We start from the raw sequence: 18,762 nt of genomic DNA on the forward strand, positions 1-18,762 counted from the left end.
CGTTTACCTTCCCCCCAGAGTGGTACCTATTTATCTACTTGCACTTTGACGTGCTTTTGAACTGCTAGGTTGGCAGGAGCAGGGACCGAGCAACGGGAGCTCACCCCGTCGCGGGGATTCGAACTGCCGACCTACTGATCGGCAAGTCCTAGTCTCTGTGGTTTAACCCACAGCGCCACCCACATCCCTGATGGGTGTTGTAGTCCCCCCCCCCAAAAAATATGGAAGGTCATGTGCTTGTTGACCGTCTTTTTATATTATTATTCTATAACACAGAATCAGTTGTTATTCTGTTTACAAACAATATTAGATAGCTGTTTTAAGGCAACCAAATGCCATCAGTCAATAACCATAGTCTCAGCACATTTCTCCCCTTTACCCATGGCTAAGGCAAAAATATATTAAAAAGCCCTATATCATTATCATTGTGGTATTTAATGGAATGCATCAAGGCCCTCAGATAAATGATACAATTTTATCATTTTCATAATTTGATGGGGGAAAGTCAGCATTTATCAAGCTAGGCCAGGAAATGTCTAGTACTGCAGAGAGATTAAATGCTTTTCAGATATTTTCTTGCGCAAAGAATTCTCATTTTCACGGGCAGGGTAATAATACAATAATAATTATTATTAATAGCTTGATGAACTATTTTCTTTTGAATTTGGCACCTTCTTATTCCCTTAAAACTCCTTATTAAGAGATCTGGGCCAAAAAAAATCGGGAAATGGAGACAGAGATCAGTAACCAAAAGAAACAGGTCCAAATAAGCTCTATTGAGGCAGGAATGCAGAATGGGTTCACAGCTTTCCAAATAGCCCAGTGGTCCCTGCAAAGAACCAGAGGAGTTGATTAAATATTTCATCTCCAGTGGGACGGCAGCTGTGGCCATTATATTTCTTAAACATCTGAAGGTTCTGGACCTATATGCTGTGTATGTAGAGTAGTATGATAATTAGAGATCTTACCTTTTCCTTGATGTTTGCTTGCGAGCCAATTTCTGCCATCTCCAATTTGATATGGATAAGACCTGCAGGTCACAATAAGTTAAATAAACAGTATTATTTTAGTAATCCAAATGCTTCCCTTGCTATGGAAATGCTTTGCTGCTATGTTCATTTTTTAAAAAACGAACTACATTGACAAGAAAAATAAAGACATTTTATATGCACTTTCTTTATAATTTCTCATTTTAGAATACCTGAAGCATATTTTTTACTTTTTCTCTTTAGGGTATCTCAAACATGGAAATGCTTTCAAACCCTCAGGCTGCATATTAATGTCATCATCCTGCACTTACCTGGCAGTAAATTTAATCTGAACATAATGGGATAGAGTCTGCTATAAAGTTTCAATCCTAGGAATAATCACAAAATCGCCAACTTTTTGTCAGCCCTTGGTTTTAACCGAACTTGATTGTCATATATTAGGGCAGAGGTGGGAAATCTCCAGCCCTCCAGATGATGTCAGAGTAAAATTCCCATCAATCCTAGCAATTGGCCATGTTGGAAGGAGCTGATTGGAACTGGATCCCCACAATATCTGGAGGACTACTGATCTCCTTTTCCTGCAGCATGGTGAGAATACTCTGAATAAAGTTCACCTGCTAATTTCTGTGGATCTGAGCAGCTATTAAGGAGAAAAAAAAGAGGCTAAATCATTGGTTTTCTTGGGGGGGGGGGACATTCCTAGCATGAAAAAGTGGTTTGCAAATACTGAGGGAAGGGATCAGTACTTCACAACCAAACATGGGTGTAGCTGGGGGGGGGGCAGAGAGGGATAGCTGCCCCCCTAAATCAATAAAAATACATAGCTGAAGTTCTGCCCCCCATAAAAAAGGCCTGCCCCCCGCCCCAAATCCTGGTTATGCCCATGTAACTAAGGCGCTTTTGCTGGGTGGGGGATAATTCATCTGGCAACCCTACCTGAAGTATCATAATGGTTTATAATAATAATTCATTATTTATACCCCGCCCATCTGGCTGGGTTTCCCCAGCCACTCTACGCAACTCCCAACTGAATGTTAAAAACACAATACAGCATCAAGCATTAAAAACTTCCCTAAACAAGGCTGCCTTCAGATGTCTTCTAAAAGTCAGATAGTTGTTTATTTCCTTGACATCTGATAGGAGGGCGTTCTACAGGGCAGGTGCCACCACCGAGAAGGCCTTTTGCCTGGTTCCCTGTAACCTCACTTCTCGCAGTGAGGGAACTGCCAGAAGGCCCTTGGAGCTGGACCTCAGTGTCCGGGCAGAACGATGGGGGTGGAGACGCTCCTTCAGGTATACTGGACCGAGGCCGTTTAGGGCCTTAAAGGTCAGCACCAACACTTTGAATTGTGCTCGGAAACGTACTGGGAGCCAATGCAGGTCTCTCAGGACCGGTTTCTAAGCATTTTAACAAAACAGGAAACTAGTTTAGCATCTCTGTAAACATGTTTGCTATTACAGTGGTACCTTGGGTTACAGACGCTTCAGGTTACAGACGCTTCAGGTTACAGACTCCGCTAACCCAGAAATAGTACCTCAGGTTAAGAACTTTGCTTCAGGATGAGAACAGAAATTGTGTGGTGGCAGCAGGCGGCCCCATTAGCTAAAGTGGTACCTCAGGTTAAGAACAGTTTCAGATTAAGAATGGACATCCGGAACGAATTAAGTTCTTAACCAGAGGTACCACTGTATAAGTGTAAGCAGCCAAGGTAGTTTGGTGGATTTCTTACAGATGAGTGAAAGGACAGTGACTGCGGTTGTCTCCCATTAAATAGTCATATAATATGACTTCCTTTCACAAAAGTATACACAAAGTCCAGCAAATCCTTAATTGGGATACTGAAGGCACAGTAGAATTGGGTCCTTAAAAATGATACCCACAGAACTGACAGCAATAGTGGAGATAGAAGGACCTTTTAAGCTAAAGATTCTTCTTCTGAGAATGAGGAAGAGAGAGGAAGGTCTCTACCATTCCAGTGAATTCAAGCCCTGAATACTAAATGGACTGAACACAGGGTATGTATAGAAAGCCTGCTAGAGAAAGCTTTTCAAGTCTGAATGTCAGCTTTAATATTATGCCTCTTTCTTTAGCAGCATCTCATTCACATTTCTGATACCGAAATGTCATTGCATGATCAGTCTTGCAAAAAGAAAAGAGAGAGAGAGAGAACTGGAGGGGAGAGAGATTAAATAAAAGAAATAAAGGATCTCTTATTTAAAGAAGGTCTCACCTTCTGAAACTGGTTTCCAAGTGCATGTTTCTTGAGACAGTAAAATGCTTTTCTATTTATTCCTTACATAGCAAGGGACAGGAGGGCAGCTTCTGTTCTCATTCAAACTACACACCCTTTCCTTGCAAAACTGAGCAAGTTAAATATAACAGCCGTACACTGGAGGGGAAAGCAACCGAAAGCCTTTCCATTTTGCTGGAGCTTTTCTCCCGTATGGAAAGTAGCTGTGACTTTCTCATGAAAGAAGAACAAAGAGACATTCAATGAACTAAGAAGCGCCAAATTCTATAACGGAAAGCAACAACCCTGACACACTGTATTGGAATTTAGAGGCTCAAAAAAGGCATTTTTTAAATTTTATTTTTAAGGAAGATGTATTTATGGCTGTCTTTTCTATTTAAAGATGGAAGTGTTCACAATTCTACTTTTGCATGGCTTGTAGAACTCACTGCAAATTTTGATGAGATATGGAACTTTGAGAAATCTTGCATTAACCTTTAAGCTAAGGCTGCTTGTATTTCAAAAAGCAAATAAAGTGTTTGAGCTATTTTTTTTAAAAAAGGAAATTTGCCCCCCAAAATCAACACTTCCAATATGGGCTGCCAGGTTTTCCTGGACATTTCAACCGATTACAGAAAATTTTCGACAGGACACAAATATGATCTGAGCATTTCCCCTCCAAGATAGCATGAGGACACTCTTTTCTTACTTCCATGTGAACAAGTGTTAACATGCTGCAGCAAAACCAAAACAACTGTTGCTTCAGATGCAGTGGGGTGCTAATAAGACAGTGACCAAACTTGGCCCTCCGGCTGTTTTGGGACTACAATTCCCATCATCCCTGACCACTGGTCCTGTTTGCTAGGAATGATAGTAGTTGTAGTCTCAAAACAGCTGGAGAGCCAAGTTTGGCCATCACTGTACTAAGAGGTGACCATAGAAACATAAGCAGAGCCTGAACCCTGGATCAGGTTAAAGGCCCATCTAGCGCAGCACTTTGCTCTTACAGTGACCAACCCATGCTGCCTTATGGGGAGCCTGTAAGCAGAACCCAAGCATGACATCACTCTCCTCACCTACGATTCCAGCAAATAGTATTTAGAGGCATATACAGCCTTTGAATGGGACGTAGCGCTGTGGGTTAAACCACAGAGCCTAGGACTTGCTGATCAGAAGGTCGCGGTTCGAATACCCGTGACGGGGTGAGCTCCCGTTGCTCAGTCCCTGCTCCTGCCCACCTAGCAGTTTGAAAGCACGTCAAAGTGCAAGTAGATAAATAGGTACCGCTCCAGTGGGAAGGTAAACGGTGTTTCCGTGCGCTGCTCTGGTTCGCCAGAAACGGCTTAGTCATGCTGGCCACATGACCCGGAAGCTGTACGCCGGCTCCTTCGGTCAATAAAGCGAGATGAGCGCTGCAACCCCAGAGTCGCTCACAACTGGACCAAATGGTCAGGAGTCCCTTTACCTTTACCGCTTTAGACAGCGGATGTAGAGCAGTGGAGGTAAAAACATAGCCTCTGTGTCTAGAAGCGATTGGCATCCTTATCCTTCAATAATTTGTCTAATCCTCTTCTGAAGCCATCCAAGTTGGCTGGTTGTCACTGTCTCTTGTGGGAGCCAATTAATACGTGCTGTGTAAAAGAAGTACTTTCTTTTGTTCTCCTGAATCTTCCAACGTTCAACTTCATTGAATGTATGGGGGGGGGGGTTTGAGGTTCTACCTAACAACTTTCACCACACCATGCATAATTATACACCCACATCACATCTAAAGAGATCCAAATGTTTCAACCACTGAGCCTCTTGGACTTGCCGATTGGAAGTTCGGTGGTTCGAATCCCCGCAACAAGGTGAGCTCCCATTGCTCTGTCCCAGTTTCTGCCAACCTAGCAGTTCGAAAGCATGTCAAAGTGCAAGTAGAGATATAGGTAAACGGCGTTTCAGTGCGCTGCTCTGGTTTCGCCAGAAGCGGTTTAGTCATGCTGGCCACATGACCCGGAAAAACTGTCTATGGACAAACACCGGCTCCCTCGGCCTGTAAAGCGAGATGAGCGCCGCAACCCCAGAGTCAGTCATGACTGGACTTAACTGTCAGGAGTCCCTTTACCTCCCCCTCCCCCCCCAAATATTCTTTTCAAGGCGAGGCAACTAGAACTGCACGCACCATTCCAAATGTGGTTGTACCACAGATTCGTGCAATGGAATCATGCTACCGGCAGTCTTATTTTCAATCCCTTTCTTAGCGATCCCTAGCATGGAATTTACCCTTTTCACATCTGCCACATACTTTAGAATTCTTTATGCTTTTAGTTACTACAAGTCTCTTGGTTGTTGTTGTTGTTGTTTTGGTCTTTTCCTGTTGTATATTCATTTGAGCTCTGTAAAGAAACGTTACAATTGACTGTGGCCATTTCATAGCCGTTTGCCCCCCCCCCCCAGATCACCACTCCCGCCTTATGCAATATCCTTTGTCATGCAAAGGACAACTACGCAAAAACTTCTGTTTTTCCACAATACAAACCATTGTGTTTATTTTTGCATTAATGTGTTTAATTTGAGAACCACCTTGAAAAATACTTTTATTAGGAGAGGTTTTCTTAAACCGACCAATGAAATAGTCTTTTCATTTGTGACAGGATATTTCACTCTGCATATGTAAGATCCTTGCTTGTTCAAACAGAAAATCACTAAATCCTAAAAACAAAAAACCAAGCTTTGTACTACTTTACATAGCCATGTTTTTCAGCTCAGATCACAGGTAATTGTCATTTACGATTTCTGGATTTTCACTTTTCAAATTGCTAAATGAGAGGCTTTGCCCACAATGCAACCTGGTTTTAATCATGTACGTGTAAATGGATTTGGAAATTTGCCACGCCATAGCTTTGCTTAAGCCTGTCAAACAGCATTTGCAAGGAAAAACATCACTGCAAAGCACCATGGGTGATCTCCTTTTATGGCATAATCAACATTTGTCAGGCTTATTTAACCGTTGAAGGAAACGAATATGTTGGCAAACATGCCAGACAAGCAAAAGCTGAATACGACTTAAGACAATTAGGACCATGAGCTTGGTCATATGTTCCATGGATCTTAACGTGCTAATGTTAGAAAGAAAATTATAAAATATGTAGTTCAATTCTAAAAACGTTTAGAATGTTCAACAGGGCTTACTCCAGAGTAAATCTATACGGGATTGCAGCCTTAATTGCAAATAGGGTGTCGCAAGATAAAGACGTACGTGATAGAAATGAATTTCACATTCTGAGTTGTAGTTCCAAGGTTCTGGACTAAACATGCTGAAAATCATGCTTTTTGCTGATGGTGGATGTAGCAAAACAGCTCATCCTTAGATATGAACACACACTCTATCTCTCTCATTAGCAATTGGGTTCACAGTGATTGTCTTAAACTTGAAGTGGCTCTCTGACTCCAAATCTGATACTAAAACCTCAACACCACACTGATTGGGGTGGGAGACTTAATCCTTGCCAGATGGCCAATCATTTGCAGTTATCCAGTGAAATGTTTTCCGTCAGATGCCTTTCCATGGACACAAACATCTCTTCCCCCCACTGGAAAACCTGCCCAAGAGATTTGTACTCTCCTGTTTAAATACAGTTTATTGATGAGTGACATTCATAGCTTTGCATGGCTGAAAGACAAATGAGTTCACTGATCAACACCACATGGCCAACTGTATTATATTCTTGTAATTTTGAGCTCAGCGGACAGCAGGAGACAATAGGGCAGGACTGAAGAGGAGGTTCAGCACCTCTTAGCAGGGAGGGAGCATTTAGCTGTTCTAATTAAATGGCTAAGGTGATTTGTGTGTAGGAACATGAATAGAACTCCATCACAATCTGGATATAATTGCGGCAGCGGAAAACATGATTAGCAATTCAAATGCACCATATGCACTTAAAAAATATGTCGTTTTACAAAATCACGTGTATCAAAAGGGTTATTTTAAGAGTGCTTATGTTGCACAGAGGGCAGCGCTTCAAGATTACAGCAACTGCATTTTAAATTAGTATGGTATGGTCCTGATTGTGGTATTGCACTTTGCATTAGAGCTCCCATTTTGATCTTTTGTGACCCACCCTTAACACGGAAAGAAAGGGCATTCCTTTCAACCTGCTTAGTCAAGAGAATTTAAAATGGACTTTAAAAAAACAAAACCCAGCAAGATCCAGCATTGTCCCAGCAGATGGAAAGGAACCCATCCTTCCTCTCCACCCACTACGACGCCTCCTCATCTGCTCTGAAGGCTCCGCCGATCCTCCAGAGCAGATTTTGGGGGCAGACAGGGGACTGCAGGGGGGAGCAGAGGATGTCCTTTTGTGTAAGCAAGCTGTCAGAGTTGGCATGTTGGCACCATGTTTTTAAAGCAACTAAAATACTTGGGGCGCTAAGTACCACTGGAAGAACGAAATACTTGATTTCACTTTTGGAAAATGTTTTTTTGTGTGTGCGTAAACTAAAGTGCAGAGGGACATGGGTGGCGCTGTGGGTTAAACCACAGAGCCTAGGACTTGCCAATCAGAAGGTCGGCGGTTCTAATCCCCGCGACGGGGTGAGCTCCCGTTGCTCGGTCCCTGCTCCTGCCAACCTAGCAGTTCGAAAGCACGTCAAAGTGCAGGTAGATAAATAGGTACCACTCCGGTGGGAAGGTAAATGGCGTTTCCATGCGCTGCTCTGGTTTGCCAGAAGTGGCTTAATCATGCTGGCCGCATGACCCGGTAGCTGTACGCCGGCTCCCTCGGCCAATAAAGCGAGATGAGCGCCACAACCCCAGAGTCAGTCATGACTGGACTTAATGGTCAGGGGTCCCTTTACCTTTTTAAAACTAAAGTGCATTTTAAAAAATAAAATAAAATGTTATCCCAGTAAACTTTCTTAGAGCACCTAGCCTCCTGAACACTAAAAGTACTTTGGCCTAGACAGATCTTTTCAAGTATCATCATTTCTCATTTCATTAGTTAATGTTGTTAGAGCGTTCACACGATGATGGAGCAAGGCTGCCTGCAAATGAAAACTGCGAGGCAAAATTTCTTACATAGGTTCCCTATTACCCGCTTTCCTACCAGTGCATATCACAGGTGTATTTTGAATGCTCTCGGAGAATGCTGTATGCAAATCTGGAAATCAATATTGTCAAGTCCGAAAATGTTCCTTTGGAAAGCATGAGACATTATGCTAAGTGGCCCATCTAAAAGTTGCCATTTAAGGGTCAGTGGTAATGGATCAAACTCATAGGTTAATGTCCAATGATAATCATACTGAGTCGATCCACTGAAATCAATGGACTTAATCAATGGACTTCGTAGACAGCTGGATCGAGGCGGGTCGGGGCTGCTGATTCTTCTAGATCTGTCAGCAGCTTTCGACATGGTTGATCACGAACTCCTGGACCACCGCCTTGCCGACGTGGGGATTCAGGGCACAGTCCTTCAATGGCTGCGCTCATTTCTCTCTGGTCGGGGACAGAGGGTGGCGCTTGGGGGGGAATTGTCATCGCGCCACTCCTTGGTGTGTGGAGTACCTCAGGGTGCGATACTCTCCCCAATGCTTTTCAACATCTTTATGCGCCCCCTCGCCCAGCTTGTCCGGAGTTTTGGGCTGGGTTGCCATCAGTATGCTGATGACACCCAACTCTATCTGTTGATGGATGGCCATCCTGACTCGGCCCCAGACACACTGACCAGATGTTTGGAAGCTGTGGCTGGATGGTTACGTGGGAGCCGGTTGAAGCTAAATCCTTCGAAGATAGAGGTTCTGTGGCTGGGACGGGACGATATGGGATCGGGGGGGCAACTCCCATCTCTTGCGGGGGTGCAGTTAGTGCCAGCACCATCCGTTAAGAGTTTGGGTGTAATCTTCGACACCTCCCTTTCCATGGAGGCGCAGATTGCAGCTATAACAAAGGCAGCATTTTTTCATCTCCGCCAAGCTAAGCAGTTGGCTCCTTACCTCTCTCGCCCTGACCTAGCCACTGTGATCCATGCGACGGTCACCTCCAGACTGGATTATTGTAACTCGCTCTACGTGGGGCTGCCCTTGAGACTGACCCAGAAACTCCAACGGGTGCAGAATGCTGCAGCGAGACTCCTTACGGGGTCTTCGCTGTGAGACCACATTCACCCGGTGCTATACCAGCTGCACTGGCTTCCGGTGGAGTACAGGATCAGGTTTAAGGTGCTGGTTTTAACCTTTAAAGCCCTATACGGCCTAGGACCCTCGTACCTACGGGACCGCCTCTCCTGTTATGCCCCACAGAGAAACTTACGGTCTTCAAATAAAAACATCTTGAAGGTCCCAGGCCACAGAGAAGTTAGGCTGGCCTCAACTAGAGCCAGGGCTTTTTCGGCTGTGGCTCCGATCTGGTGGAACGCTCTGTCACTAGAGACTAGGGCCCTGCGGGACTTGACATCTTTCCGCAGGGCCTGCAAGACAGAGCTGTTCCACCAGGCCTTTGGCCAGGGCACAGCCTGACTCCCTCCCTTGGCAATCTTCGTGGAGCTCTGGCACAATGGTTGCCAGTGGCTTGATTTGAATCAATTTTATAATGAATGATTTTAGAGTGTTGTTTGCACTGTACTTTTGTACTGTTTTATTTTTGTTAGCCGCCCTGAGCCCGGCTTTGGCTGGGGAGGGCGGGATATAAATAAAATTTATTATTATTATTATTATTAAGTTCATTGGTTTTCCTGGATCTACTCCAAGTACAAATTACTGGGAATCTTCCACAGAGAATCTGTGATAGAATGCATTCCAAGAGGGTTTACTTGTTTTTTTAAAAGAAGGGCAGAAAGGCTATTTTACTCTCAAGATCTGTCTGGTAAATGCTGTGGTCAGTGTTCGAAACTACCATTGTTCTAGGCGCATCTTGTGACAGTGGATTTCATTGGTGTGAGCAGTTTCTGAGCTCCGGGCGCAGTACTGCACCTAAGATTTCAGTTTAAAATTGTAGAGTGGAAGGAAGGGAGGACCTTTTTCTGCCTCCTCACATCCAGCTACTCTCTGAAGACTGGAGAAGAGACCCTCTTATAGGATATTAGGGGGTGGGCAGGGAAAGGACTAGACCATGTGAAAAATGAACATAATATTTCAACTGCAGTTCATTCATTTTCAGCTTTGTATTCTTGTTATTAAAAATGTGTGCCTGGACATTCCATTGTTGCACACATAACCTAGGGTTAAGGCACCATTTAGCTCCATATCTCAGTTCCTAACACTGGCTGGAGTGTGGAACTATGAGAGAATGGGTCAGTTTACATCTGATTAAAAATGGTCAATTTATTTTCTTTGTGGGTTTTTTTGTTTAGAACATAGTTATCTTTGTCAGCTGAAGAAGCGTGCATGCACACGAAAGCTCATACCAATAACAGACTTAGTTGGTCTCTAAGGTGCTACTGGAAGGAATTATTTTTTATTTTGTTTTGACTACGACAGACCCACATGGCTACCTACCTATAACTATCTCTGTTAGCTGTAACTCACAGCATAACTTGCTGGGGTGGACCTTCTGAATCACATTACTCAAGCTCTCTTAAACGAAATAGCTAAACACAATTTTGATTAATTTATATTAATCAAACAGACTCCCTAAAGAAAGTGTCTGAGAAAAGCTCATTATTGTCATTTGGTTGACTGAAAACCATTAAGACATTCTTGTGGATAAATAGATGAGGAAATATGGCAGAATGTGGCAGTTAAATAAAAGATGAAGCAAAAGCTTATTAATATTGCTGTGCAAAAGGATAGGAAAAATAAATATTGTCTCAAGTGTCCCCACCCCTTTTTTAAAATGTGAACTATCCATTTGGATTGGAATTTTTATACGAATAATGTATACATGCTCAAGTTAAAGTAAGCCTTCATCAAGGTATGTTTTCCTCAATAGATGCTATTAGGGAATAAAAATAATCAGCTGGTGTGGAATGAACAGAGTAGAAGATCCAAACAATTTGTTAAGAAGTTGCCTCTTATATTTAATACTTGCACAAAATTGGTTGGGTAGGGAAGGAGAGAGAGAGAGAGAGAGAGAGAGAGAGAGAGAAAGGAAGGAAGAAAGGAAGGAAGAAAAACGCTGCATTTTAACTTCCTTTTAACTTCCTATGGTTGAGTCATAAACCTTCAGTTCCCAGTAGTGCAGTAGCTAAGTTAGAAAATATTTCACAACCTCTCAGCCAACTTCATTCTGAAAAAAGAAAAAAACACCACCAGCAGCATAAATGTGACTTGAGGTTTGTTTTTTCCTAGACTTGTCCTGTTTATGTCTCTAAGGGCCTGCAAGACAGAGCTGTTCCACCAGGCCTTTGATCAGGGCGCAGCCTGACCCCCTTCTCTGGCAAACTGCACAGAATTTTGCTTGATGGTTGCCATTAATTTGATCTTAATTTGATTTTAATTAATTTTATAATGAATGTTTTTAGAATGTTGGACTATTTTGATTGTTGTTAGCCGCCCTGAGCCCAGCTTCGGCTGGGGAGGGCGGGATATAAATAAAATTTATTATTATTATTATTATTATTATTATTATTATTATTATTATTATTATTAAATCCATTGTCTTTGAGAGATACAGGAAGAAGAAAAAAGGTGTATACAGTGGTACCTCTGGTTACATACACATCAGGTTACATACGCATCAGGTTACAGACTCCACTAACCCAGAAATAGTACCTTGGGTTAAGAACTTTGCTTCAGGATGAGAATAGAAATCATGCTCCGGCGGCACAGTAGGAGGCCCCATTAGCTAAAGTGGTGCTTCAGGTTAAGAACGGACCTCCAGAATGAATTAAGTACTTAACCCGAGGTACCACTGTATTGGGATGATTCCACCCTATTTCAGTTTGCTGGTGCTCAATTATAGGTCCATTCTGTCTCATTTTGTGCAGATTCCCCCCCCCCCAATGTCTGCTTTTAAATAGTATACATTTTGTCAGGGCTTTTTTTTTTTAGGGGGAACTCACCAGAACTTTGGAATTGTCTAGTGCTTCCCTTTGCAAATTAATCTGAAGTGTAAATCTGGATGAATTTGTACCCAATTATGTTTTTATTTGCATTTTTAATACAGAAACAAAAATCCCCCACCCCCTTCCCTCCACCCACCAATTATTTTTTAAAAAAGGATTTGTTCCTAATTATGTTGTAAAGTCTCTAGCTTTTCTACAAACTGTGGACCTGATAATGGGAGTACAGTCTTAAAGAAGTTGCATACGTAAAACCCTCTCTCTTTCCAAGCTTTAGGACTTGCCGATCGTCAGGTCGGCGGTTCGAATCCCTGTGACGGGGTGCGCTCCCGTTGCTCGGTCCCAGCGCCTGCCAACCTAGCAGTTTGAAAGCACCCCTGGGTGCAAGTAGATAAATAGGGACCACTTACTAGCGGGAAGGTAAACGGCGTTTCCGTGTGCTGCGCTGGCTCGCCAGATGCAGCTTTGTCACACTGGCCACGTGACCCGGAAGTGTCTGCGGACAGCGCTGGCTCCCGGCCTATATAGTGAGATGAGCGCACAACCCTAGAGTCTGGCAAGACTGGCCCGTACGGGCAGGGGTACCTTTACCTTTAATTTTTTCACTACAATAAAACAGAGTGCAAGAGAAAGGGAATGAGCAATAATATGGGCGCGGGTGTTAAGCTATGCATCTTCTCCACACAGTCACTGTACTTTTCATAAATGGTTCTCAAGTCTAAATATTTTTTAAAAAATAAAGAGCAGTCTTCTGAAGTCCCCTTTCCCTTGTCCGATATTAGAAGCCTGTTTCATCAGCACCAATGGTCTATTTAGTTTAAGTTGAATTATTGCTGAAACAGCTAGCAACAGCAGCATGGCATAATGTTTAGTGTGACTTTCCAGGTTCCCCCACATATGTTTTCTATAAAACACTTTAGTGATGTATGGAAGTGAGAGCTGGACCATAAAGAAGGATGATCGCTGAAGAATTGATGCTTTTGAATTATGGTGCTGGAGGAGACTCTTGAGAGTCCCATGGACTGCAAGAAGATCAAACCTATCCATTCTGAAGGAAATCAGCCCTGAGTTCTCACTGGAAGGACAGATCCTGAAGCTGAGGCTCCAGTACTTTGGCCACCTCATGAGAAGAGAAGACTCCCTGGAAAAGACCCTGATGTTGGGAAAGATGGAGGGCACAAGGAGAAGGGGACGGCAGAGGATGAGATGGTTGGACAGTGTTCTCGAAGCTACAAGCATGAGTTTGACCAAACTGCGGGAGGCAGTGGAAGACAGGAGTGCCTGGCGTGCTCTGGTCCATGGGGTCAAGGAAAGTCGGACACGACTAAACAACTAAACAACAACATAAAGCACTTTGTAACAGAGTTTCACTCCCCCCACCCACAATGGATAAATTTAAGAAGTAAATTTTGCAAGTAAAAACAACACAAGATTTTCTCTTTTTTTAGGGATATTGGAATAACTTGGAAAAAATATAGGGAGGAATTCAATGTAATCTGATCGTATTTTGGCTTGCCAGGTGGAACAATCTCCCCTCCCCTCGCTGTTCTGGGGGTTCTCTCAACACCCCCCCCACCAGAGCCAAACTTGTCCACCTGCCATTTTCATAAAGCACATGAGAGTTACTAATTTCCCAAAGACCAGCAAATGGAAGAGCCAGGAGCCTTTCCGTTGATTCTTGGGAGCTTTCTCAGAGTTCTGAGATCCAGTTGTGTTCACTCCTGCAGGCTTTTGCTGGCATCTGGTCTTGTTCTTTTTTCTGTATTGTCACTGATAAGTGCCTCTCGATTCCTAGTCGATTTCGCTGTCATCTGAATCAACAGCAGCGATGTTGTCACCCATATTAATGCAGAAGGAATCCATAAAGCCTTTGCCACTTTGTGAGTTGTAGCAGCATGGGAATATACACTCATTGGACACAATTATCTTCTCGAATGAATATCTCCCCAACTGTAGCAAACTCCTTAATCCTGAAGGAGAGCGGTATACACTGTAAAAATACACATGTTATGCAAAGTGCTCAAGTCAGGGAAGCCAAATACTTTTTGACTTTCATATTCTATGTTATTCTTTTCCATGGCAAGGTTAAATATATTTGTATGAATCACAATAATATCTCTTGGTTTTCCCCTGTCAGTGTGGGTCTTGGGTAGGGAGAGTTCTGTGAATTTTGTCAATGTCTCATTCCAGGAGTTCCAGTTAGTAGCTCAGATAAACCTTTTACATATGACTTCTATCTTCCATGTCAACTATGAGGAGTTTAATCTGTCGTTATGTTTAAGGAATAGAAGTGATAGATGGGTGTAATGGTTATAGGGGTTGCTCGTGCGTAAGTTGCCGCCACTCCTGGCTAGGTTACCTGGTTGAACCCTTTCTCTCTGGACAGCCCTTCACTTCATGGCTGTTTCAGTCGCTGGCAGAATCCGTCAGTGGGTGTTTCTTGAACTTCTTCCAGCAAAGAAGTTCTTTGATGCCAAGTCTCCTCCTACTCTCCCTGCGCGGAAGTCTTCTGCGCAGGGAGGGTGTGGGCAGCGGAGCACCCGTGCTCTCCCCGCTGGTCTCCGGCGAGGAGTCCTGGAGCCTCCTCTCCGATTCCCCCATCTGCCCCGCTTCTCCACTGGTGTTACACTGATTTCCTTCCCCAGCAGATGGGCTGCCTCTCTCCCTACTGGGACCCTCTCCGGCATCCCTCTGGAGCCTTCCCTCAGCCTCTGGCTCCGATGGCAGTTCCCTGACAATAGGTAACTATGCACACCTAAATTCCAAAGCTGAAAAAAGCAACCCTTTTATTATCCTCTTTTATGACTACTCTTCTGATAAGTCACTCTTAATTTTCCCCCCAGCATTCTGGTAAGAATTTCTAATTCTCCTTAACGTCACTGTGTTTTGGATGTCACTGCAGACCCACCAGGTTTGTCACTGAAGGCTGCAGAGAAGATAACATGCTGCAAGCCAAAATAGATCTTGAGAGACATTTCTTCGAATCCATGGACTTCCTTTTCAGGCACAGTATTATAAATATTTAGTTTATGTGTTTTGGTGCAGTTAACTGCTATTTATCCAGGTGAGGGGGGGGCTCAAATCAGCTAGCCATCTTCAAAGGGGCGGAGAAAGGTGGTGCGGTGGGGGAGGGCCGCCCCAGGTGTCACCACTGAGGGGGGTGAGAAAATGCCGGGCGGCACTCACCGCGGGGCCTGTGGCGTGCCTGAGCCACGCGTCTCTCCTGGGAGTGACATGGTGGCTTGGGCGCCACGGGCTCTGCACTGTCCCAAACGGTCCGCCCGCTGCCTCCAACTCAGCTGCCCTACAGCAGACCCCACAGAGCGTCCTGCCCCAGCTCGCCCTGCGGGCAGCTGGCCCCACACTTGGGCACAGGGCACACACACCACTTCAGGCGCCCAATTGGCTTGCTCCGCCGCTGCATCTTCATCAACGAAGTCACTGCTCCTTATGCATTATGTTTTCCCCCCTCATCCCACACGCCTTCACAGTAAACACCATCAATCCATGACATAAGGATGTAAAGCTATAAATCACAACACAGATAATTTGATGTCACAAATTGGTTTATTTTCTCCTGTCTAGCAATTTTAAAAAAATAGCAGAGCATTTTTAAAGCAGTGAAAGAGAAATAAGGCTGGTACAAATAAGATTTATCTGATATAAAAAGCCTCTTCCAGAACAATAGGGTATATGTCATGTTCGATCAAATGAAATATAATTCCTTGAAAATAATAATAAATGGTTTCATATGGAACTTTCCTCTGTAATAAAATTACTCCCTTGACTGTTTTGTTCACTAGCTAAATGTTCCATGGCAGATTGTCAAAGAAAACACTGTAAGAAATAATGACTTAAGGGGGGGAAGAAGAAAGGAGTAAAGGTACTCACACTTCAAATTATTTTTGGTAAATAGTAAACATTATAAAAGCAATTCTCCGGCCCATTCCAGAGTTACAGTGATGCCAACAGGATGTACAAATAACTGATAACAGAACTGCATGCTCTGCTAGGTTGGAGGCAAGGTATCAGCTACACTCACGTGTAACAATAAGCTGGAACCTTAGCTTGATAAACTGTACTGTACATGAAAGTAGCCTTTAATCCTCCTTTCACACAGGTGGGTAAAGCAAACCTGCAAAGACACAGGCTAGCATTACTGAACCCAGGGTTGTGGTTTGCTCCCCACTAACAAGCCAGGGTTCGTATGTCAAGACCAAACTCTGGTTGCCAGAGAGTCTTTGTCAGAGAGAAACAAACCATGATCCTGGGTTCAGCTATCCCTCCTCCTGGTTTGTTTACCTGCTCACACAGATGAGGAAGCTAAGTAGGAAGAATCCCAAATTTATTGGCTTATTGTTATGTGCAAACACAGAAAATTGAATATGGCACAATGTAAGTTATTGTTGTTTTCCCAGAGTACCCATATTTCTTTGGTGTCGTTATCCTCTCTGGTTAAACAGGTTTTGTAAATATTTGAAGCACCGCAAAACTCTGTTAGCTAGTAGATAGTAGAACAAGTGCATACAGTCCAAACAACAATGCCTCTTTCATACCACCCTCAATACTGGAAAAAACCTATTCTCTTTCTCTAGCCCTAGGTACTTTCCCAAGCTTAACAATAAAAGACCAGGCTCAGTAACAGCTTCACAGATCAAATCTTTTCATGAGCTGGTAGGTAATATATTTCAGCTGGGTTATATGCTCTGTGCTCAGATGGCACATATATAAGTGCTTGCAAGCTGACAATGTCTGCCTGCCTGGAATTAAATATGCTTATCGAAAAGAAAAGAAAAGAAAAGAAAAGAAAAGAAAAGAAAAGAAAAGAAAAGAAAAGAAAAGAAGTTTAGGATATGTCTAGTGAGATTCAAGGTCTTTCTCCCAGGTACAACAAATCCTAGATCCCTTGAACTCCAGCCACAGAAAATCTTTCCGGACTTTCCTACACAATCAGGATATTTGTTTTTTGTACACCAAGAGTCTATTTGTTTATGATATTTTGCACATAGTCTGCATGCCTCCCTTCAAGGCACAGTTCCTTGTATACCTGGGAAAATGCAATACCTCCCACAAGATACTCATTGCCTTTATAACCAAGGTGTGAAACATGGCGCTGTGGTTGCTACATGGAAATATTACTGCCAATACTAAAAGCCCTTCCCCCAAAACATCCCAGGGCAGCTTACAAAAATATCAGAATTAAAAGCAAAATACTGAATCAATAAAAATCACAACTGCCAAATTCCGTAACATATCTTGTGAACAGGGACATAAGATGCGTACTGGCTTTCATTAGTTGTTCAAACATGCGGTGCCATTTTTTCCTGCTTAAAAAAAGATACATGGATTTGACATTTCCAATACACTTTGTATTATTTGGAAGCTGTTCTGCCACAATTTCTGTGTGGGAATGGGATGAGGTAGTGTGATTTGTATTTAATTATTTTTTTATGGTGGCAAACAGCAGAGAGGCTCCTTACACACAACTGCTGCAAGAACAATTGAGGATGTTGATTGTAGGGCAGATGTGACAATACCTTAAACTGCGGTTGAAGCGTATTTTGAATGATCATTCAAAAAGGACTTACGTGTTCCTACAGAGTCCAGAAAATGATTTGTTATGGTATGGCACAAAATGAAATAAAATGTTAGCTAGGAGTTATGCTTGAATTGTTGCAATACTGCATTAAGAAGAAGAAGAAGATTCTGAAAGAGGTTTAGTTTTCTTTATATTTAATTTTGTTTGTATTGCATAATATTTCTGGACATAAACAGAAATAGTTTATTAGGTTTGCATTTCTGTTTGTTTGAAAAATGTGCAAATGATTGTTTGAACAAGGAACGCGGGAAAGCTTGAAAGACCTGAAAGAATTAAGGGGTAACAAGATTAATTAAACGTACTGTGTGCCCCACTCCTTATGGGTATCCATAGGAAAGTCATTATTTTTTAGGATCAAACCAGTTTCAGTCCTTGGCAAAAGCAACCTAGTACAAGTATGGCTCAGTTTAAAAACTGCAATGGCCAATTGTGATCTGTTTACTCTTAGCAGATACCACCTGTCTCTGTCAAAATGCTTTCCAGTAGCACCTTAAAGACCAACTAAGTTAGTTCTTGGTATGAGCTTTCGTGTGCATGCATACTTCTTCAGATCTGAAGAAGTGTGCATGCACACGAAAGCTCATACCAAGAACTAACTTAGTTGGTCTTTAAGGTGCTACTGGAAGGAATTTTTTTTGTTTTGACTATGGCAGACCAACACGGCTACCTATCTGTAACTGTCAAAATGCTATTACTGTAAGTGAATGTTAGAAAGAATGATCTGAAGGACGTTGTTGTTGTTGTTGTTAGAATACACACACCACTCTATTTGACTGGAGAGTAAATAAAACATTTTGGCAACTTCATTTTTAAATAAAAGTCCCAAACAATAAACAACTTGGGAGGAAATTGCAAAACAACAACAAACATGTTATATTCATTATGGGCAAGCTTCAAAATTTACTATCTCATCAGTCTCTAGCAAGTCAGAACAATTAGCCATTTTATATCGAGTGTGATTAATG

At 42.8% G+C, this 18,762-nt stretch overlaps 2 protein-coding genes across 4 annotated transcripts in view; both read right to left on the minus strand.

Moving 5' to 3' along the window:
- The window catches only part of SGO2 (shugoshin 2), a 111,193-nt gene that overhangs the window by 74,520 nt on the left and 17,911 nt on the right, over positions 1–18,762 (minus strand). The gene's annotated exons all lie outside the window — the stretch shown is intronic.
- Positions 1–18,762, minus strand: part of SPATS2L (spermatogenesis associated serine rich 2 like) — a 73,276-nt gene that overhangs the window by 42,420 nt on the left and 12,094 nt on the right. The window contains exons 1-2 of one of the 3 annotated variants that reach the window (XM_081927183.1): positions 1,301–1,592; positions 969–1,030 (exon numbers count right to left, since the gene is read on the minus strand). In XM_081927183.1, coding sequence (XP_081783309.1) covers positions 969–1,030; positions 1,301–1,325 — 87 coding nt within the window. In that variant the 5' untranslated portion in view covers positions 1,326–1,592. Of the gene's footprint in view, positions 1–968; positions 1,031–1,300; positions 1,593–18,762 lie in introns of those variants that run through there. The other 2 variants (XM_081927182.1, XM_081927184.1) reach the window with 2 other exon arrangements.

The sequence above is a fragment of the Podarcis melisellensis genome (genome assembly GCF_964234715.1).
Source record: "Podarcis melisellensis genome assembly, chromosome: 1".
NCBI lineage: Eukaryota > Metazoa > Chordata > Lepidosauria > Squamata > Lacertidae > Podarcis > Podarcis melisellensis.